Source organism: Delphinapterus leucas, chromosome 16 (genome assembly GCF_059928025.1).
Source record: "Delphinapterus leucas isolate spDelLeu-1000000601 "Yukka" chromosome 16, BTC_Dleu_Yukka2, whole genome shotgun sequence".
Lineage (NCBI taxonomy): Eukaryota > Metazoa > Chordata > Mammalia > Artiodactyla > Monodontidae > Delphinapterus > Delphinapterus leucas.
In genome coordinates, this window is record NC_143144.1 from 52594108 (window position 1) to 52618382 (window position 24275).

Genomic DNA, 24275 nt, shown 5'->3' on the forward strand with positions numbered 1-24275 from the left:
ACCTCTTCATCACTCCCACCCTAGAGCATAGCCTGCAAAGTTCCAACTAAAAGCCTGACTAGTTCCCCAGGGCCTTTCTCCGATGGCTTGTCTTGAACTCTAATCCTTGACTGCTAAGTAGCCTGGGACAGCCAGAAACCCCACTCTGCTTTTCAGAAACTTTCTGCCTCCTATATTATACAGCTTCAGAATTCAGCAAAATGCTTTTAAAAAAAAAAAACCTGACCAGTTGAGTTCATTTTTCTACCCCTCCAGGCTCTAATTTATGTTGCTTTAGACCCACAGGATTACCAGATGCTCTGATAGTTTTTCTGCCTTCCAGCAGCTGTCCTTTGCCCAAGACTTTTATTGCATGTTCAGCCACATTCCTTGAGCCCAGAATTGTGAAATACCCTTTGGAAAAACGTCTGCAGAATGTTAGTTCAGCTCTCCGTGGTTTTCTCCTCTCCAGAATCTTGACCTCTCAAGTTCTAAGTTGTTTATCAGCTTTCCAATACCCATAAAGAGATTTTATTTGTTTTTGTTGTTGTTTTATCCAACTTCTCTCTAGTTATTCTGAAAGGATGCATTTTTCTGACATAAGTTACTCTACCATGCTAAAAGTAGAAGTCGCAACCACAGAGTTTTAGAGCTTCCCCTTCAGTGAAGCTATTGATTTTGCTTAAGGAAGTTAGAATGCTGAATAAGAGAATTTCTCTCTTTTTTTTAATCAGGTATATGATGATCTCTAAATACTAACTGTATAGTAATTAGTGCACCTTTTGACAAAATGTGAATTTAAATTAATTAAGAGAACTTGCCATTTGACTATTTTGTCAAGAAACAAATGAGAAAAATAAATATACACAATAAAAACAAACATGCAATTAATAAAGGACATGGAAAATAAATTTTGTTCAAGGTTGAAGCAAAAAGAGAATGTGGTAAGGTTTTCATAGGAATAGAAATGCTCTTATTAAGTAAATATATGCTGCACTAACCTAATAAAGTAATTTGCAATTTTAAAAGATGGAAGCAAAATGTTAATTTTATTTCATTTATTTCATATTGGTATAGGTAAACTAAAATATTTACAAAATAAAAATAGAATCCTTTCAAAAAGTGTTATACCTTAGTAAACTATTAGCAGAGCCTTCTTTTTTACCTCAGATGTATAGAATTGAATTGATAATATTAATTTCATGGCAAGCTATCATTATCCATTCAAGTTAAGACTCATTAACATTTTTAAAAATGTAGTATTTATTATCTTTTTCCTTTATTTTTGTCCCCAGTCTCCAATTCCATGTTCTTCCTACATCCCATCATAAGGTCTCTTTCTTATGTATTATATAATGTATGTCCTTCCAATCTACCTTTCAATACATGTATTTGTCCTTGAAAATATGTGGTATTATTTTGTGTATTTCTTAATTTACATACATGAAACTATTCTATCAATTGTATTCTTTTTCAATTTTTGTACAATCTTGTTTATGAGGTCTTATTTATGTTGCTGTATGAAAATCCAGTTCATTTCTTCTGATCATTGCATCATATTCAATCATATGCTTATATATTTTCCTTATCCATTCCTTTATTAAGGACATGTAAGTTGTCTCCAACTCTTGACTACCATAAGCAACTGCAGTGAACATCCTGTGCATGTCTACTTGTGCATCAGGTAAAAACTCTTGAGAGGAATTGCTACATCATAGCATGTACACATAAATTTTATTAAACGTTGAGAGACTGCTCTCCAGAATGGCAGCACTATATCATTCAACCATAAATGGTTTCCCAGTTTCCCCACCCTCTCCTAATATTATCTAATGATCTAATGAGTATAAGGTAGTCTCTCATCTTAATTCACATTGGAAATATATCAGTCTTTCCCCCAATTAATCAATAAAAGCAATTCTAATTAGAATTCCAGAATTTTTGAGGTACTCAAACTTTTTCTAATATTTATGTAGAAAAATAAATTCCACAAATAGAAAAGTCAATTTTATAGAAGAAGAGCAAAGAGGAGGAAACCTAACCTACAAGATGAAAGTATATTACAGAGTTATAATAATAAAAACATATGCTTGTATTGCAGGAACAGGCAAATAGACCATTGAAACAGAATTGAAATTCAAAAACAGAACATGGATATATGAGAATTTTTTAAATAATAAGAACAGCAACAATAATAATGTGGAAGACAATATTGTCACAATTCTTCCTTTCTTTTTGGCCCCTGCCATAGTTTCACTATGGACAGATATCCTTACCCCACTGTTTTGGGGCTTGGCCATAGGACTTGCTTTGGTCAATGGAATGTGAGTGAATGTGACATGAGCAGAGGCTTTACATGTGTTTCGTGGCTTGTCTTCTCTTGCATATCTGCCACCTGCCATGAAACACACACACACACACACACACACACACACACACACACACGATACACATATCACAGAAAGAGGTAATACAAATAGCAATAGCCAATACTTACTGTAGACTTTTTATCCCAGGTACTATCCTAAGTACTTTAGTTGTAATAACACAATTAATCTGCCCAGTCACCTCATGGGGTAAGTAATGTTATTATCATTTTACAGATGAGGCAACTGAAACATAGAACTTGCACAAGATTATAGAATGAAATAGGAATTCTAGGTAATACCATAATACAATGGGGAAAATGGATTATTTAATGGATGCTGTAAGGAAAATAGTTTATCCTACTAATTTTGATAATAATTTCACATCATTTTTGGGGGGTTTTTTTTGGCTGCATTGGGTCTTCGTTGCTGCGTGCAGGCTTTCTCTAGTTGCAACGAGTGGGGGCTGCTTTTCATTGCGGTGCACAGGCTTCTCATTGCAGTGGCTTCTCTTGTTGTGGAGCATGGGCTCTAGGCGCGTGGGCTTCTCATTGTGGTGGCTTCTCTTTTGCGGTACGCAGGCTCCAGGACGTGCGGGCTTCAGTAGTTGTGGCCTGCGGGCTCAGTAGCTGTGGCTCGTGGGCTCTAGAGCACAGGCTCAGTAGTTGTGGTGGACGGGTTTAGTTGCTTCGTGGCATGTGGGATCTTCCCGGACCAGAGCTCGAACCCATGTCTCCTGCATTGGCAGGCAGACTCTTAACCACTGTGCCACCAGGGAAACCCCCACGTCAATTTTTGAAAAGGTAAATTTGATATGGATCAAAGGCCTAAGTGTGAAATGCTAAGAGAATGAAGGAGTATATCTCTATGATCTTTGAGAATGGAAAAACTTGTTTAAAAAGACCCAAAAAGCACAAATCTTAAGGTAAAAATTAAAGGATCTGACTACGTTAAATTAAAGGATTTTTTTTTCAACAAAGAAAACCATAGAGAAAGTTAAACAGCCAGGGATTGCATTTGCAGAAGATATTTGTAATGTCGACAACAACAGGTTTTAATCAACTAGGCCAGTGGTCAGCAAGCCTTTCCTGTGAAAATCCAGATACTCAATATTTTAGGCTTTGGGAACCAGACTGTCTGTTGCAACTACTCAATTCTGCTGTTATAGCACAAAAGCAACCATGGACAAGGTGTAAATGAGTGGGCATGACTGTGCCCCAGTAAAAACTGACCAAGTCCCATATGTTATCAACAGTGCAAGAGGGTTCTGGTTTCTCCATATCATCCCCACATCTGACTTCCTATTTTTGTCATTCTGATGGATATAAAGTGGTAAGTCTTTGTTGTTTTAAATTTTCTAGTAACCACATTTAAAAAGTTAAAAGGAACAGAGGGAATTAATTTTAATAATACATGTTATTTAACCTAATATATCCAAAATATTTTCATTTTAACATGTAATACTAATGAGATATATTTATGTATGTGTATTTTAGGCTCATGGCACAGAACTAGCTAGGGCAACCTTAGAAGAAATTCATTGGAAAGTCAGAACTTCTGTTACCCTGGATCCCTGAATGACCATGTGGAAAAAAACCTTCCCTCCCCACAGCCCAATCACATAGACTTTATGGTATAAGAAATAAATTTCTATTGTATTAAGCCACCGAAATTTTGGTAGTTTTGTATTACCTTAATTAATACAGAAATTAGAACCTTGAAGTTGAGTGTTGTAAAAGAAAATCTAAATTGTGTGGCATTGGCTTAATGGTGGATAGGCAGTGAGGAAAATATTATGATTTGTGGGGTAGTGTTGGAAATGGATATAGAGACCCATATATGCAATGGCAAAATATATGGTAAACTGTTATCAGAGATAACTTGAAAGACAGACCAGGTATTTACCAGGTCCATAGCTTAGGGGAAGACATTGTGAAAACAAAAAGTTAACTGTGTGTTATGGTTGTTACTGATTGTATTTAGCAAGATATTAGAAAACAAGATAATCTCAGGTAAGAATTAGCTAATTTCAAGCAGAAATGAAAGGGAATAAAGAGAATCCAGAACGTGAGGCCTAGGAGGGTCACAAAAGCTAAACAGAAGGAAATAGCATTGAGAAAACTCTTGTGCAATCAAGGACCATTAAGAGTTAGCCAGGTAGCAAAGAATAAATTAAGAGGCTGGCCCTCCTTCTCAAGCCTTATGGACTTAATGTAGCTATCATTATAGTAAGAGAAAGAAGCGTGGCATCAAGGAAGCAAAAATTAAATTAGGATTGAGGATTGTGTTTGTGAAAGAATTTAACTGTGGTTACAGGCACCAGGAATTGACTAGATGCAAACTGATCAGAAACCTAATAAGTTTTTGAAGGAATTATCTGGCCAAAACCAAAAACAGAGTCAAAAACAGAGTCTACTAAAGAAGCATTGACTCTTCTGGTCTTCAAAATTCAGGTCTTCAAATCTGCATAGCTGCAAGCAGACTGAGAAAACTCTGCTGTCCCCAAGAAGGGTTTACTCCCCAACTACCTCTTCAGCTGTGGCCAGGAAGGAAAATGGACAAGGAAGAATATCCAGGAGGGTTAACTCAAGGACCATGAGAAACAATGGACAAGGGAACTCCTCAACAGGAACAGGATCAGTATCTAATCAAAAATTACCCCACACCCAAGGGTAGGAGGTATTCACAATGCAAGTCCCAGAGGATTTCATAATTATTATGAACCCCTGACTGCTGTCTCCCATCTTTTCCTTTTCCAAATAAGAATTTTTAATTGTAGCTATTCTATCCCCGTCCCATTAATATATTGGGTGTGTGGGAGTAGGGATGAGAAGAGGTACAAATAACTTATCTCTTTAGTTCATAGGTGCCTTGACCACCTATGATGGAAAGAATTGCATATCACCAGGAAATTCTGGAACTTGAGTTGCATGCAGTGACTGAAGGAGAGTTTGGGTAGTCTCTCTTAAGATGTGGTATAAACTATGTGGGAAGAAGCATGAAGCAGATATCGGTTGCCAGAAGAGTGAACTATGGCAGAGACTGGCCACCCACTCAACAGACCTAATTCCTTTTTCTCCTGGACCCTCAACTACACCATATTTTCCAGCCTCCCTTTTGGTTAGGAGCAACTGTGCGACTTTAAGCCTGTGGAATGTGAGTAGAGTGATATATGCCATTTCCAGTCTTGGCCTGTAAAAATCTCCCATGCAGTCCTCTACTCTCTCTCTTTCTTTCTGCATATGTTGGTTGGCTATCAACATTTAGAACCACGGCAAAAGATGGCAGAGCCTCCACCAGTCTAGGCGCTGAATGATTCTATGGAGCATGCCCCACCACCAGCTGGACTTCATATGTGTGAGAAATTTCCATTATGTAAAGCCACTGAGATTTTAAGGCTTATCTATTACAGCAGTTAGCTTTATTTTAATTGATATATGAATCCACCTTAACCCATAAATACCTTTTTTTTAAACTTTTTTACCTAAAGGGAATATGTACAAAAATTGCTTATGGTAGTGAGAGTTGGAATTAACTTGGGTTTTCGTCACTAAAAAAGATGGGGAGGTAAAATGAAGCATCTGGAAGCAATGTACTAGATGAACATACAGTAAGATATATAAATCTGAAGAAGATAATATTGGGAAAAACAGCAAGGAGCACAACTATAGACGGCAATAGCACAGTATCATCAATGTAACTGATGGAAAACTGAAAAGAACTACAGCTTAGTACCACTGATATAAATTAAAAACACATAAATACACAAAACAGTATTATATATTTTTCAAAAATAGTTCATAATCAAGGAATATACACCAAACATATCAGGGTAGAAGAATGGATCTAGGGATCAGTTGAAAGGGAAAAAAAATAAAATAGAAGAGATTGCTGCCAAAACAGATGGTGATAAAGTGCCACCATCTTAGTCAGCTTGGACTACTATAACACCATAGAAGGTGTGGCTTTAACAGCAAACTTTTATTTCTCACAGTTCTGGAGAACCTGCTGCCGTATCCTCACGTGGTAGAGAGAGAGATCATGTCTCTTATGTCTCTTCTAAGGGCACTAATCCCATTATGAGGACCCCACTCTCAAGAACTAATTACCTCCCAAAGGCCCCCACATCCAAAAATCCAACAGACTGGAGATTAGGCTTTCAACCTGTGAATTTAGGGGGGACACGAACATTCAGTCCATAGCAGCCATGAATTACAGAATATGATTAACTCAGTTTTCTATACCTATATGTGGTAAATGCTGCAATGTGCCACCCAGAAATGGGTGGACTCATTCCCCCAGCCACTGGAAGTACTTCAGGAAGACAGCCCTCTGTTCTCAGCCCTCTTTGGGGATTACTTTGCCTAAATAAGACTGGCCCAAGATCATACCTCCCTAGAAGGGTAGTTCCTATTCAATGACTGATCGATGTAGGAGGTGTAAGTGTCTGTTCCTCATGCCCAAATTTGGGACAATTTTAAGGGCCATCTGAGATCCAGAGTTTGTCATCAGGTTAGTTGATTGGAACTGTATCTCAGTTCAACTTCTCCCTCTACCCAATCCTGCTTCCTTCTCCTCCCTTCCACAAGTATTGATCCCAAGACCATTCCTTAATAAACATCCTGCACACTAGTCTCCATCTCAGAGTCAGCTTCCCAAAGAACGCAAGCTGTGACACGAACGTTAATGTGTGTGTGTGTGTGTGTGTGTGTGTTGACTTTTGTTAGCATATTTTTCCTTTTGCTGACCTCTATTTTTCAAACTTTCAACAACAAACATTTTGTGAAAAGAAAAAACAAGTACATTTTTTTAAAAAATGAGAATGCATTTCTGTCAGCTTTAGTCAAAAAAAAATGCCAAATTTTCTATCATGAACATAAAATAGCTGAAAGTACCATAGAAACTGAACAGCCAAAATACTTTCACTATTTATCTAGGGAAATTCAAAGGGCTATGAAAGATGAAGAGTAAATAGGCATATAATCTGTTTCCATTAGGCAGCAAGTTAAACACCAAGGCAAAGCTTTTCCACTAAATCATTTTGCTGTTTCTGTCTCCTTCCCAAGCTCCTACAACATAACCCTTGAGCAGAGGTCAGTTGGTAACCCTTTTCATTCCCTCACAAGTTGTACATTTAGTCCATTTTCCCACTTTGCCATGCTCTTGTGAGCTTTCAGTTCTTTGAGCACTTATATTTGACAAGCATTTCTCACAAGTATCAGTGGCCCTGTGTATTCATTTCCTACGGCTGCTGAACTGAGTACTGCAAACTGAGTGGCCTATAATAACAGAAATTTATTCCCTCAAAATTTGCAAGCTGAAAGTCTGAAATCAAGGTGTTGGCAGGGCCATGCTTTCTCTGAAACACTATGGAGGATACATCTTGCCTCCTCTAGCTACTAGTGGTTGCCAGTAATCCTCAAATTACCTTTTTCCATATGTTTCTGTGTCTGTGTGTCTTTGTCTTTTCTTGTAAGGACTCCAGTGATTGTATTTAGAGCCCATCCTAATCCAATACGACCTCAACTTAATTACATTAGAAAAGACCCTATTTCCAAATAAGGTCACATTCTGAGGTTCAAACTGGACATGATTTTAGAGGGGACACTATCAACTCAGTACAGTCTGCCATCCGCCTCCCCCAAAACTCGCATCCATCCCATGTGCAAAAATACATTCATCCCATCCCAAAGTCCCCTGAAGTCTTAACCCATTGCAGCATTAAATCTAATTCCAAAGTATTGTCAACTTAAAAAAAATTCCAAATCTTGTCATCTAAATCATCTAAATCAGGTATGGGTGAAACTCTGGGCATGGTTCATCATGGGGCAAAATTCTTCTCTGTCCACAGACCTGTGAAACTAGAAAACAAACTGTCTGCTTCCAAAATACAATGATGGGACAGCCATGGGATAGACATTGCCATTCCTAAACTGAAAAAAAAAAAGATTACCTTTCTAAAACAGTTCACCATCCAGAAAGACAAATTCTATTAGGCTTCAAGGCTTAAGAGTAATCCTTTGTGGCTTGATGCTCCATCCTCTCAGTCCTCCTAGGTGGAAGTCCCACCCTCTCTGGCCTCTGCCTTCATGGCTCTGCCCTCAAGGGTATTCATTTCATCCTGTCTCTCTCTGTCCCCTTCCATCCAGGCTGGCAGTGTTTCTGTTGGTGTAAAATTCTCCAAAACCTTGTCAATCTTCTGTGGATGTCAAGAGAAACCACACCATCAGACACAAGCGTTCCTGGGTAAACTTGTCTATTGCTGGCTGCTGCTGAGATGGTTGATTGGAGCCATAAATGACACACACCTGATCTCTATAGCAAAGAGTTGTCCACTCACACCCTTGGCCCTGTTTCCAGAGTATGCTATCTGGGTAGGCTAAGAATTTTCCAATTCATCATTTGCAGGTTCTGTTTTCCTTAACCGTTTATTTCTCAATTTATCTCTTCTCTTATTTTACTGTAAGTGACAAGGAGAAACCAGTCTGCACCTTCCACCTGTTGCTTGGAAATCTATCCAAATTCATCTCTTATAAATTCTATTTTCACCCAATAGTAGAACATAATTCAGCCAAGTTTGCTGCTGCTTTATAACAAGGATTACCTTTCCTATAGTGTTCATTAATATGTTCCTCATTTCTATCTGGCACCTCATCAGAAGCATTTTATCATTCATATTTCTGGTAACATTCTGTTAGTGATATTTGTATGCCCTCAGACTACAGAAGCTTTCTCTACAGTTTCCTCTTCCTTCTAGACCCTCACCAGAATTATGTTTAACTTCTTTTTCTACCAACCATCTCTTCAAGGCAATCTAGGCTTTTTTCTATTATGCACTTAACAATTCTTCCAGCCTCTACCCACTATCCAATTCCAAAGCCACTTCCATATTTTTAGGTATTTGTCACAGCAGCACCCCACTTTATAGCATCATAATCTGTTATTAGTTCCCTAGGACTATGATAACAAAGTACCTCAAACTGGGTGTCTTGTAATAATAGAAATTTATTCTCTCACAATTCTGGAGGCTAGCTGTCTGAAATTAAGGAATTAGCAGGGCTGTGCTGTCTCTGAAGGCTCTCTAGGGTAAGATCCTTTCTTGCCTTTTCTAGCTTCTGATGGTTGCCTGCAATCCCTGGCATTCCTTGGCTTGTGTATGCATCAAACCAATCTCCGCCTCCATCCTCACATGGTCACTTTCTGAGATTCTGGGTGGATATGAATTTGGGGGGGACACAATTCAACCTGGTATAGTCTTTTTCTGTACCTCCTTATTTCTGTTTTAACTCACTATATCTACGTCCAAGCTGTTCACTTCCCTTTTTTAAATTAACTAATTTATTTATTTATTTATTTATTTATTTTTGGCTGCATTGGGTCTTTGCTGCTGCATGAGGGCTTTTTCTAGTTGCGGTGAGTGGGGGCTACTCTTCGTTGTGGTGCATGGGCTTCTGGTTGCGATGGCTTCTCTTGTTGTGGAGCACGGGCTCTAGGCGCACAGGCTTCAGTAGTTGTGGCATGTGGGCTCAGTAGTTGTGGCTTGCGGGCTCTAGAGCGGAGGCTCAGTAGTCATGGCACACGGGCTTAGTTGCTCTGTGGCATGTGGGATCTTCCCAGACCAGGGATCGAACCCGTGTTCCCTGCACTGGCAGGCAGATTCTTAACCACTGCGCCACCAGGGAAGTCCATCACTTCCCTTTTAATGAAGGGAAAAATAAAGGTAGGTAAGGGAAAGTATCTTGTTTCCAATTAAGAAAATGACTGTCAGATTCAGTCCCACAGTTGCTTTAGTTATACATATAAACACCTCTGGAGTTATTTTTTGTGTGTTGTATTTGTTTTGAGTATTTTTTTTTCAAGCACCAGCTGGTTCTACATCACCTTTTTGGATTCTGTTAGCTTATCGTCTATTTAGAAGTTTTATATCTATGTTCATGATTGAAAGTGGTCTGTAATTTTCCTTTCTTGTCCTTACCTGCTTTGGTTTCAAGGTTATAACAGTGTCATAGAATGAGTTAGTGAGTATTTTGTCTTCCTCTAGTATCTGGAAAGAGTTTGAACAAGACTGGAATTATTCTGTGAAAGTTCGGTAGAATTTGCCTAAACAACTCTCTGGACTTGATGTTTACTTTGTGGGAAAATTTTAAATTATTGATTGGTTTGACATTAGAAAATCCATAAATAAGATTAACTACATGGACAGATAAAAGAAGAAAATATACCTCAATAGTTGTAGGAAAAAATCATTTGATAAAATTCAACATCCAATTATAATAAAAACTTAACAAAAAAGGAAGCATTTTATAAAGATTCAACATCCATTCATGACAACAATCATTAGCAAAGTGCAAACAGAAGGAAACCTCTTTCACCTGAAAAAAGTGTAACTACCAAAACATTATGGAAAACAACATCTTAAAAAACATCATTCTTTTTTTTTTTTAATCGAAGTATAGTTGATTTACAATATTAGTTTCGGGTGTACAGCAGTGATTCAGATATCTATAACTCTTTTCCATTATAGGTTATTACAAGATATTGAATATAGTTCCTTGTACTACAGTAAATCCTTTTTGTTTATCTGTTTTATATATAGTAGTTTGTATCTGCTAATCACAAACTCCTTATTTGTCACCCCCTCTCCTTTCCCTTTTGGTAACCATAATTTTGTTTTCTATGTCTGTGAGTCTGTTTCTGTTTTGTAAATAAGTTCATTTTTATTATTTTTTAGATTCCATATATATAAGTGATACCATATAATATTTGTCTTTGTCTGGCTTACTTCACTTAGTATGATAATCTCTAGGTCCATCCATGTTGCTGCAAATGGCAAAATTTCAGTCTTTTTATGGCTAAGTAATATTCCATTTTGTGTGTGTGTGTGTGTGTGTGTATATATATATATATATATATATATATACACGCCACATCCTCTTTATCCATTCATCTGTAGAGGGATACGTAGGTTGCTTCCATGTCTTGGCTGTTGTAAATAGTGCTGCTATGAATATTGAGGTGCATGTATCTTTTCAAATTAGAGTTTTCATCTTTTCCAGATATATGCCCAGAAGTGGGACTGCAGGATCATATTGTAACTCTATTTTCAGAGGAACCTCCGTACTATTTTCCATAGTAGCTCCACCAATTTCTATTCCCACCAAGAGTGTGGGAGGGTTCCCTTTTCTCCACATCCTCTCCAACATTTATTATTTATAGACTTTTTGATGATGGCCATTCTGACCGGTGTGAGATAACACCTCATTGTAGTTTTGATTTGCATTTTTCTAATAATTAGCAAAGTTGAGCATCTTTTCATGTGCCTGTTGGCCATCTGTATGTCTTCTTTGGAGAAATGTCTATTTAGTTCTGCCCATTTTTTGATTGGGTTGTTTTTTTGATATTGAATTGTCTGAGCTGTTTGTATATTTTGGAAATTAAGCCCTTTTCAGTCGTATCATTCACAAATATTTTCTCCCAGTCTGTGGGTTGTCTTTTCATTTTGTTTATTGTTTCCTTTGCTATGCAAAAGCTTATAACTTTGATTAGATTCCATTTGTTTATTTTTGCTTTTATTTCCTTTGCCTTGGGAGACTAAGAAAATATTGCTACGGTTTATGTCAGAGAATGTCTTGCCTATGTTCTCTTCTAGGTGAAAAAACTTTTTTTTTTTTTTTTTTTAGTGGTGGCTTTTTTTTATTATTATTTTTTGGCTGCATCAGGTCTTAGTTGCAGCACGTGGGTTCTTCGTTGAGGTGTGCAGGATCTTTTGTTGCAGCACGCAGGCTTCTCTCTAGTTGTGGCGTGTGGGTTTTCTCTCTCTAGTTGCAGCGTGCAGACTCCAAGGCACGTGGGCTCTGTAGTTGTGGTGCACAGGGTCCAGAGCGCATGGGCTCTGTAGTTTGCGGCACACAGGCTCTTTCGTTGAGGTGCGAGAACTCAGTAGTTGTGGTGCGTGGGCTTAGTTGCCCAACGGCATGTGGGATCTTAGTTCCCCAACCAGGGAATCAAACCGTCCCCTGCATTGGAAGGCGGATTCTTACCACTGGGCTACCAGGGAAATCCCCCAAACATCATTCTTAACAGTAAAAGGTTAGATGTCCTTTTAAAAACTAGAACAAGGCAAGCATATCCAATATTAATACTTTTACTCAATATTACATTAGCGGTCTTAGCCAACCCAGTAAGGCCTAAGGCCTAGGATGGGAAAATGAGAAACTTTTTCCAACATTCACATTCACAGATGATTAGACTGTCTAGAGCGACTTCCCTTGCAGTCCAGTGGTTAAGACTTCACCTTCCAGGGCTTCCCTGGTGGCGCAGTGGTTAAGAATCCGCCTGCCAATGCAGGCGACACGGGTTCGAGCCCTGATCTGAGAAGATCCCACGTGCCGTGGAGCAACTAAGACCGTGTGCCACGACTACTGAGCCTGCACTCTAGAGCCCACAAGCACAACTACTGAAGCCCAGGCGCCTGAAGCCCATGCTCTGCAAGGAGAAGGCTGCACACTGCAATGAAGAGTAGCTCCCGCTCTCTGCAGCTAGAGAAAGCCCGGGCAAAACAACAAAGACCCAACTCAGCCAAAAATAAATACGTAAATAATTAATTTAAAAAAAAAGACTTCACCTTCCAATGCAGGGGGTGTAGGTTCGATCCCAGGTTGGGGAGCTAAGATCCCACATGCCTTCTGGCCAAAAAAACCCCAAAACATAAAACAGAAGCAATATTGTAACAAGTTCAATAAAAGACTTTAAAAATGGTCCACACCAAAAAAATCTTTATTTAAAGAAACCCAGCTGATCACTACCTTAAGCGTGAGAATTATGTGCTTTTCTTGTTTCATAGCAAAAAAATAAATAAATCGCAACTCATTGAACTTTGTCACCAGTATATCCACACCTCAGCCAAAGCAGCATAATATGGAGTTACGAGTGGTCATTTAGTCCTAAACTAATAACTATGGAAACAGTAATTAATCTAAGCCATGCCTCTCAATTATTAATTTAGAATTGGAACAAACTTTCATTGCTTTCCTAATTTTCTTCAAATGACCTTGGGGCAGCTCATCCAAACTTCCCATCAAGCAACTCATTCATTTCCGAGAAGTGGCCCACAAGAAACAGCAAATTAGCAGTTGCGGGGGAAGGGAAGAGACAGTGGGGATGGGGGAGGGGGTGTACAAACAAACAAGCGAAACAGAAAAGAAACCCCCAGGAAAAAGGGATTGTGGAAGCTGAAAAAATGGAAATTTTCCACAAAAGAAGTCCAAAATAATATGCAAGATCGGGGAAAAACTTTCAAGAGTTCTTTTCAGTGTAATAATGAAATTCAGATCACGAAATCCATTCTTCAAAAAAGACGATAAGCAGAGTCGCTCGACTTCAGCAAAACCCACCACAAACATGGCGGTGGGACGAAGCCCCCTCTCCTCCCAAAGCAGGAGGCTCTCGCCTCACATTTCCCACAAGCCCCTCCGGGCCGCCCAGCTCGCCGAAACCTGCCCGGCCGTCTACGACCAGTGCGCACGCGCAGCGCGACGTCACGTGCGCTCCCAGGGCTCAGAGGAGCTGGCAGGAGGGGCCTTGCCAGCTTCCGCCTCCGCGTCGCTTCGGAGGTCGAACGGCGGGTTCGCGGTGCCTCCGCCGCCGCCGCGGGGCAGCCGGAGTCGCGAGGCCGAGCGAGGGGCGCGCGGCGGCGCGGCCATGGAACTGCGCCGAGCCCGGTGACAGCAGGGATCCGAGCGGCCCGGGCCCTGAGCGCGTCTCCTCCGGGGGGCCTCGCCCTCCTGCTCGCGGGGCCGGGGCTCCTGCTGCCGTTGCTGGCGCTGCTGCTGGCGGCGGCGGCGGCCAGGATCATGTCGGGCCGCCGCTGCGCTGGCGGGGGCGCGGCCTGCGCGGGCGCGGCGGCCGAGGCCGTGGAACCGGCCGCCCGGGAGCTGTTCGAGGCGTGCCGCAACGGGGACGTGGAGCGAGTCAAGAGGCTGGTGACGCCAGAGAAGGTGAACAGCCGCGACACGGCGGGGAGGAAGTCCACCCCGCTCCACTTCGCCGCAGGTAACCGGGGCCAGCGCCGCCTCGCCTCGCCCCCAGACTCCACCTGCGCACCCCGGCTCGCAGGCCCGAAACCAGACACAGTGCACCTCTGCCCCCGCCCTCCCCCCCGGGGCTCCGGTCCTGGTCATCTCGATGTCGTCGAGTGGGGACTAGGGGGCGAGTGTGCCGCACTCACTGGAAGCTGTGGGTTTTTTTGTTCGTTTGTTTGTTTGGGCTTTTCTGCTTTGTTTTGTGTCGACAATACCTGTACCAACTTCCGGTCTTACTACCCTAAAAGGTCTCTACATACTAGAAAGAGTAGGGACGTAGTAGACCTTGTGATTTAAAGGCCAATTACCTCCAAAATCTGTCGTTCTTGCACGTTCCACTATAACTCTTAAAAAGCCTTTGGGTTACGTTCTTAATGCTTTTGTAAAATGCAGGGATGTGATTTAAGAGCAGCAGCTTAATTGATCATTGACACATTAGCGTTAATAGGTTTACCCGGGTAGCCGTCATTAGCAAGTTTCTGGAGACTAGAGCTGGAAAGAGTCAAGTTTGGGAGAATTGATATCTGACTTAGGTGGTGTGCGAGCGGGTAATGTCTGCCAGACACGTACAAGTTGGGGTGGAAAGTAGTAGAATGCGAGGAAAGATGGTGCAGGTACTCTAGCTTGGATCTACAATTTAAATTGGGACTAATCTCGCCTCATTCTGAGATTTCGATCGTTTGAATTACGTTTTTTTTAAATTTACATCTTATTTCTATAAAGCATTTATACTTTTCACTTTGAGGAAGGATCGTGATTACCTCTATCCTCAAGTGAGCCATGCACAGTTGAAAGCGGGAATAGAGTCTCATACTTCCGATAATGCTGGTTTTTCACTTGGTGCGTTACATGATTGTTTAAAGTAATTTTTTGAAAAAGCAGAAGGGTATGTTTTAAAGCACTCTGGTTTTTTTGGAGTAGGAATGATGAGCAGAGGAGCATAAGAAAGATTTCCTTGTTCACAGGCATTGCTTTTACACTTTCTACCAATGGGAGATTTGTTTGTTTTAACCTGTACCTGTTTGAAAATGTAAATACTACTGGGAGGTATGCTTTCTCCATCAATTACAAATTTGTTGGGTTTCCATTGGGGGACCGTAGGTGGGAGAACTATAAACAGCCTGTGGGCAGCAGAAAGGGAAGGATGAAGAATACCAAAGTCTAATCTTCTGTTTGGCCATTTTGCCTAAAATTTTGGTGATCAGTGCTGCCTGTCCTCAGCTAATTTGGATTGTCCTGCTTGTCCGTGTAGTAAGCATTTAAATAACTGATTTGGCAAACCGTCATAACCAACGATATGTAATCCAAGGGGTAGTGTTACTTATATTCTGTTCACTTGATCTGTGGGATAAAAATAACCAAAGAAGATCTTAGTTGCTACCTTTCAAGAATTTGTTGTATTAATGAGTTCATATCTGAAAATAGTAATATTTAGAGGCTTAAGATTATGGATTAGCTTCTTATTGACCTTATTCCTCCCAACCATCCCACCCTGCGTTCTGTCCCAACATTGCAAAGTACTTTTTACATAGATTTCATGTGGTTTGTTTAGACTGAAATGGAAAACTTATTTTAGGAACCAACTTACCTCTCACAATTTATCCAAATTCTCAGGTACAGGTTATAAGCTTAAGAAGTCAAGGTATAAAAGAAACTAATAAAATAAAAATTACTAATAGTCTACATTAAATCAGATCTTTAAAGCCCTGCATTTAAACTCAGGTGTATTAGAAACTTTTTTTAATTAGCTCGGTAAATTCAATCTAAATTATTATTAGATTAATGAGAGAGAACCTGTTTTCTTAATTTTTAAATAAGTGCATCCAGCTGCATTTTTCTTAATATGTGGAGAATATATTTTATGAACTCTTCGTAGGTGGTGAGTTATTCGTTATGTTAATATGCATGTAAGCAGGTTATTGGAAGCTCAGTGTAGGTGGGACTATGTAACTGCCTGACCAAGCAGTTTCTTGTGTTTGTACATTATAGGGTAAGCTATGGGAGGGAAAATTTTTTTTTAAGCTGATCAAAGCTTGGAGGTTTTATTGGGGGGTAGGGTAGACATGATTTTGTCTTTTGTTTGGATTTCCAAGGAACAGGAACGAAAAATAAAGTGAATCACGATAGAACAGATTAGAAAAAATTTGGTCTATCTTTTCATCTAAAATATTTAGTTCGATTAAAGGAATAATCAATTGCCAGTCCTAAAGGAGTTCTTCTATCAAATGAAAAAAGTAATCAACGTAAATAGGAACTTTTCTCCTATTATTGGTCTAGATTACATTTCTTAGATAAGTATGCTTTAAGAAGTCACTTCTTAACAAGAAAAATTGTTTTCTCTTCAATCGCTCTGCCACCAGCCCCCTACCTACACCCCCCCCACACACACACACAGGATATGAATGAAACTTGTAGAGGCAGGTTGGTGGTAGGAAGGCTACAGCTCTAATTTTGCTAAAAGCAATTGCATCTGAAATTCTTGACAGTATAATCCCCTAGAAAACAGCAAATCTCAGTAAAGGAGATTGCTTCTCTGAGCTCATTTCTGAAAAATGAAGAGGGACAGAATCTTTGGGAGAAAGTCATCTTGTTGTCCATCATAGCCAAAGAAAGAAATACACAGTATTCACAAGAATCCTAGAACTCGGAGGACTGGGCTGTGAGGAATAGAATTCCCTGGCTTGAGAATCTTAAACATTCTTTGGAGTGTGCAGAGAGGTATCATTCAGTAGGAAAATATGTAAAATAATTTATTAGGTTCAAGGAATTCAGGTACAGAGATGGTGGAAAGGAGGTGATACATATGTGTGTAGCTAGAGAATGACAGGTTTAAAAAGAACTTGCATTGTTAGAGTTCTAGTTAAACAAGGTAACATTTGTTTTGTATTTGTAGCGTGTTGTTACTGTTCTGTATTTGTAGTATGCTACTCAGCCATATACATTGAACTAGTCAGACTTAACTTTATTATATTCAATTAAGTGAATTGCATATAAGAGGGGTTTTTTGTTTGTTTGTTTTTTTGTTTTCTTCCCCTGGAAGAGGGAAATGGAACTAGAGCAACTGGAACTTATACAAGCAACTGATATGAAAACTAGAGTTACTTATTCTAGAGATGAAAGAAGGCTAAGGTTAAACAATGTTTCTATCTACACATATGTGTAAGATAGTCAAGTAGAAAAGTGAGAGGATATGACTCCTCTGGCCTTGGCAGTCAAAACTAGGGGCTAGTAGGTGAAAGGTTACAAGGAGTCAGACTGCCTCTAACAATCTGTTCAACTGTGGGATTGGCTGGAATTCTCCAAACAGTGGTTGGATTGGCATCTTTCAGAGATGCTGTAGAAAGGATTTTTGTATAGGGTAGGCAATTGGACCAGTAAGTCAGATTCTGACTGGTATAAGAAAGTGGAATGATTCCTCCAATTGAAGATTTTAACAACTCAGCTACCAAAGATATAATAGCTTTTGTGATTGCCACTGATATCCTTTCCCAAAATGGGGCTATTGAAGACCTCCAGTAATGTTTCAAAAGCATTTCCTTCTTTTGGCTGTAGGTCACCGTCATAATTATGGGAGATGCACAAAATGTACCCACATTTCTTACCTAGGGCTAGAATTATAGACTTTTGTTTCCAGGATTGGTTTTTGCTGTGGGGAATAATTAAGTTCTGCATCAGTAGAAAACCCCAGTATCAAATAAAAAACAGTCTATTTAAGAATTCAGAATTTTTTTTGACTTATCAGATCTCCCAGTATATTATCAAGACTTGAGTTATACCTTTTTCCTCAGCTCTTGATGGATTTAGAGGTAGGCAGTTGACTTCAGTAACAACCAGTCTGGAGTACTTGTTGCAGTACTTCCGCATTCAGGTTGTCAGAATTTCATCACCCCAGAGGCCATGGCATCCTTTTCCAAGTTTCTTCCACTCTGACCAGATTATTTGTCCCAAGTTGAGCTAGGCAAAACCTTGTCCCTTGTGTTCCTCATTCTCAAGAAATATACATGGGAAGTACTTTTTCTAGATCTTAGTAAACTAAAGTTAATAGTAAATGAGAAGTATAAAATGATATTCCTTAAAAAAATCTGACAAGAGTCCTGGCTGTGTAAGTCAAGCTGAAGGCTGCTTGATTATACATTCCCAACTCCTAGGCCACAGGAGCCTTCTCTGTTTCATGGCATTGGTTGACATTTTCTGTGTCTGAATGTTTCCTTCTGACAAAGCCCTACATGACACCAGCCTACCTTTAGGTTGGCAAGACATCACTGTCATTTCATATTGGACCAGCTGCATCATCAATGGCCCATTCCACCTTTGGACTGTAAAAAGGGGGAGGTGGTGGCTCTCAATGAAACTTCCTAAGAGTCTAAGTTGGTTTCTCTGTAGTGACTTCCAATGCTTCACAGCTTTCTGGAAGCCATGCAGCTGAAAGCATGTTTCCAGTAGAGCAGCAAAATATGATACTGTTAACAATATTCATGGTTGGCAAGACAGTTCCTGGGACTGCTGAAACTGATGGCATCTAGATTGTAACGAAACTTGACAAAAGAGAAATTGAATAGACTACTTTTCTTAGTCATCACAAATCATTAACTTCATATTTTCTGTGGAGGTCGTTTGCTTACTGTTCCAACAAAGTATTAGCTATGCACCAAACAAATGTTTGTCAAGTCCTCCTATATACCAGATACCAGCCTTGTCCAGTAAACAGAAATGAACAGGGGACAATGCCTGCCATTAAGTAACACAGTTTATTGATCAGTAGATTTACTTTCCAAATAAGCCTGTTTTGTTTCATTGTCAGTGCTTTATAGTGGATTCAAACTCAGTGTATGATTTCATCAGGATTTTCATGTTTGAAGATGAGTGCTATTCCATAGTTATAAAATAAACCACAGTGTATCCTGAGCAGCCATGACTGCTAACTGTAGGCTTCTGATTCCTTTATAAAGAGATCCTTAGGATATGAAGATTGGCATTGACTCTGAGGATATGCCTATTCATGTTTTACCTGGCCAGTGAGAGCATGAACAGAATATACCTTGCAAAACTATTTTTTCTTCAAGAAATGAGTACTTAACAGAAGTGCTTTGAACTATTCTTGACACTGTAAGAATGGGGATTTTATCAGGAATTAACCCTCAGAGTTTGGGAAGCCATTTAAAGCTAAGGTTTCACCAAACTTCCAAAAGTAGAAGATTTTAAAATTTGAGCTAGCTACCTGCTGACCCCCACTAAATAATTCCTTTCATGTCAAGAAGTGGCTTCAAACATTCAAATCTCAGACTCTTATCTACTGTCTCAGGATAGCAGCATGACCTCTGCACACATATATAGTCCTTACACTGTGACTTGGAAAACATGCTGGTCAATCAGTCTCCAGATGGGTGTCAGACCTCTTAATGGCTAGGAAATCATGTTGATACAGTTATTGAAGTAGAAGTCATCTGTGTCTTGGACTGTTGGTAACTATGTAGATAAAATCACCTTAACCCTTTCTCCCCCTGTCTCCTCCCTAGCTAAAACTTCAATTTCAGTGTTTAGTCAGACACATCAGTATCGATTCTCTCTCTTCAGCTCTGGTTTGAGGCAGCCATCTTCTCTTCTCAATGGTATTTTAACAAAAGGCTACACTTGACCTTTCTTCAGCTTGATCACTGATCCTTTGGAACAGATATCTTCCTAATTGACACTATCTGTTGTAACAACTAGATGTTCTACTACAACTATTTCTATGCCCACCTCACACTCCTTTTTTGGGAAGTTACTCTGTGAGTCACCATTTTGACTACTCCACATGTGTCGATCTCCACCGAAGAAATAGTGATCCTTCTCAAAGTGCTTGGGCACATCAAGTAACTTTCCAAAGAAAGAGGTACCTTTACTAATTTTTCTTTATTTTGATTCCTTTTCTCTTACTCTCCAACCTAAGTCTTTTTTAAAAGCTTTTCTTCCAGGTGGGTGCTGCGTGGCTGGGATAGCAGAGCCATTGACTGGGGCAGCTGTGGGTGGCTCACTTGGGAGGACAGTGTGGTCAACAGTACCCAGGCTGTGGTAAGGAAGATTCAGGTCAGAGCATAGTGGCAGCAGATTTGGCCTTTCCCTCCTTGAAATTTTCCCTCGTGGCTTCTGCTTTGCCATTCTTTCTTTCTTTCTTTCTTTTTTTTGTTTTTTAAAGAAACTGCTTTTTTATTTATTTATTTTTGGCTGTGTTGGGTCTTCGTTTCTGTGCGAGGGCTTTCTCTAGTTGTGGCAAGTGGGGGCCACTCTTCATCACGATGCGCGGGCCTTTCACTGTCGCGGCCTCTCTTGTTGCGGGGCACAGGCTCCAGACGCGCAGGCTCAGTAGTTGTGGCTCATGGGCCTAGTTGCTCTGCAGCATGTGGGATCTTCCCGCACCAGGGCTCGAACCCATGTCCCCTGCATTGGCAGGCAGATTCTCAACCACTGCGCCACCAGGGAAGCCCGCCATTCTGTCTTAGTTTTATTTCTCAGTCTCCTTTTCTCATACCGTGATATATTAATTCAGCAAATATCAACAAATTGTTATGTGCCATGCAGTGTGAAGGACACTGGGGAAGTAATGATGAACTAAGATAGACATTGATCCCCTTTTATGGAACTTGAGAGTCCAGGAGATAAGTACTAAACAGTAATTACAAGTTTTAATAAGTGCCAGAAGATACTGCTGTGAACAACAAAGACAAAAACTCCTGTGTTTTTTTTCTGAAGTTTGCATTCTAGTGAAGGAGAGGGGAAAACCAACTGAATTGAATGTGTGGGTGTGCCGAATGGTCTGCTGTAAATAGAATGCTCAGGGATGGCCTTCTAAGGTGGAGACATTTAAACAGGTTAGACAGTGAATAGAAATGAGGGATGCAAAGAGCAAGGGAGGAGTCCAGGCAGACAGGCAGCATGTACCACTGAAGTAAGGTTGGCATACTTGATGAACTGAAAGAAAGCTGGATCACAGCTCAGAAAGGGAAGAGTGGTATGAAATGAAGTTTGAGAAGGCGGTAACGGCCAGTTCATGCAGCAGACCTTGTAGGCCATGGGAGCGTGATTGAATTTTATTCTAAGCAGCAGTGGGAAGCCAGTGAATTATTTTAAACAGGGGTATGGTATGATGATTGTCTTTAAAAGATCTCTGGGGACAGAGTAGAAATGAGAGGCCCAATTAAGGAGACTTTTGCAGTAGTTCAGGCTGGAGACAGTGGGTTGGGGCAGTGTCGGTGGAATGAAGAGAAGTTAGGGAACATGTTGAGTCTGAGATGCCTTTGAAATACCCAGGTGGAGATATGTCCAGTAAACAGCCTGGAATTCAGGTGAAAAGTCTAGACTGGAGATTTAAATTTGCGGGTTGTGTATCTATGTGGTGCTTAAAGCCATAGGAGAAGATGAGATCATCTAAGAGGGGAAAAGAGGGTAGAGAACTGAGTCTTGAGGAATCCTGGCATTAAAAATGGGGTGGAATAAGCAAGAAGCCCCCAGGGAAGTAGGACATGTCCAAAACCTGAATTCCTCATCTTTTGCCATGAACCTATTTTGGCTGTAGCCTTCCCCATCTGAGTTGATGCCAACTCCACCACTCCATTTCTTAGTCCAAAAACCTTGGAGTCATCCATGATTCCTCTCTCGGCCCCAACCTCTCTTAACCTCCTCACTCTTACCCTCACCCCACGTCCAATATGTGAGCAAACTGTGCAGGCTCTACCTTCAGAGTACCCAGAATCTGTTACTTAATATTCTGACAAGTTCCACCACATTATGGTCCAAACCACCATAATCTCTCATCTACTTCTATCCTAAACCCCCTTAAATCTAGTCTCAACACAACAGCCAGAGGGTACTTTTCAAATATAAGTCATATCATGTAATTTACCAGCTCAAAACCCTGCAGTGACACTCCCTTTTTCCTCAGAGTAAAAAAGCCAGAGTTCTTACAGTGGTCCTCAAGCCTCTCTAGCTGGTCCTCGTTACTTCTAACCTCATCTCCTGCTATGCTACCCCTTTCTCACTTGGCTCCATTTACTCTGACCTTCTAACAGTTGGTCAGTAGGGCTAACACTCTCTCTTTCAGGTCTTTCATCAAATATCACCATCTCAGTAAGGCCCATGATGACCTCCCTGTTCCATTTTATGACCCACTCCATACACACACCCTGATTACTTCTTATTCTACTCTTTCTCTAATTACCTTTTTTAAAAAATATTTATTTATTTATGTATTTGGCTACGCCAGATCTTCATTGCAGCACACGGTATCTTTGGTTGCAGCATGCGGGCTCTTAGTTGCAGCATGCATGTGGGATCTAGTTCCCTGACCAGGGGTCGAACCTGGGCCCCCTGCATTGAGAGCGTAACGTCTTAACCACTGGACCACCAGGGAAGTCTCCCTCTAATTACCTTCTAACGTACTCATTTTGTGCATTTGTTGTTCATCTGCCCCACCTCCGTAGAAGTTCCTCAAAGGCAGAGATTTGGGCTGTTTTGTACACTAGTATGTCCCAGGCACCCAGAAAAGTGTCCATTACATGGTTGATATTGCCTGATCATTTGTTAAATGAACAGATGAAACAAGGAAAACCCAGGAGTGTGTGATGTCATGGAAACTCGGAGAGATGTTTCACAAGGGAGGAAGTAGTCAGTTGTCGAATGTTGCTGAGAGGTCTAGTCAGATGAGGACAGACATGTGTCTTTTGGGTTTGGCAACATGGAGATTGTAAGTGGCCTTGATGAAAGCGTTGTAAGGAAGAAGCCAGACTGGATTTGGGAGAAGAGTAAATGAGAGAACTGGTGACTATCGTTGGAGGTTTGAATATGCAGGGGAGCAGAGAAATGGAAAAGTAAATTCAGGGAGAATGTTTTTAATAAGATGGAAGATATAGAACATGTTTACATACTTCCAGGAATGATCTGGTGGAGAGGGAGAGACTGATGTGAGTGGGAAGACCTTGAGAAGGTGAACAAGGGCTACAGTGTAGAAGGGATTGATCCTTGATAGAAAATACACTTCTTTCAACAAAACAGAAAACTAGTAGTGCTCACTAGTCAACTTCATTCATTTTCTTGCATGGCTTCAAACACCATCTTTATGGTCAGGACTTCAAAATGTCAGTTGCTAGCTCATACTAATTTCCTTAGATCAAAATCCACAGAACCTTCTACTTACTAGGCATTTGTTCCTCAAGCTAAGCATTTCCAAAAACAAATAATCTTATCTCACAAAATATCCTGTTTTACTTTGTGTCTCAGATATCTGATAGTTATCTCTTTTCCCCAAATTAAAGAAGTTGCCAGATACTGTCAGTTTTCTCTTCTGTCTTTAGTTACTCCTGGCAACATTGTGTGCAGTAGCAAGAGATTAGACACAACCTAACTATTCATGAGAAAGGAACTTGTTAAATTTTGGTACTTGCAGTCAATAAAATGTGTGCTGATAGGAGTTGATTTCTAGCATGTTATTAGTTTTTTGTTTTTTTTTTTAAGGAAGATGCAAAACGGGTTTAAAATATACAATATATTAGTAAGTATTTGCTTGTCCTTCAGTGACCATTGATGTGTTATGTAGCAGAATTTTTCATACTGTTTCTACAAGATGCCTCTGGAATAGGGGGGTAATTTCCTTTGGGTCTTTGTGAAGGAGAAGGCAGCAGATTCAACCTGAATAGTATTGTTTTAAATTGAATTCAGTTAATTTGCAACTTTATGAGTGCCAGCTATGTACCAGGCATTGGGTATTTTTGCACTGAATGAGACACATATTGGAATTTTATATAGGATTTCATTAGAAAATGCTAACTCAAAACAGCTTGTGCGCCCCTGTGTTCACTGCAGCATTATTTTTCTTTCT

The 24275-nt window shown here is 40.2% G+C and overlaps 1 protein-coding gene across 4 annotated transcripts in view; it reads left to right on the forward strand.

The window, feature by feature from the left end:
• Positions 1-14022: 14022 nt before the first annotated feature.
• TNKS2 (tankyrase 2) overlaps positions 14023-24275 on the forward strand; it is a 62846-nt gene continuing 52593 nt past the window's right edge. For 2 of the 4 annotated variants that reach the window (XM_022569356.2, XM_089897923.1), the window contains exon 1: positions 14113-14396. In XM_022569356.2, the coding sequence (XP_022425064.1) occupies positions 14198-14396 (199 nt within the window). In that variant the 5' untranslated portion in view covers positions 14113-14197. Of the gene's footprint in view, positions 14397-24275 lie in introns of all 4 variants that reach the window. The other 2 variants (XM_022569357.2, XM_089897922.1) reach the window with 2 other exon arrangements.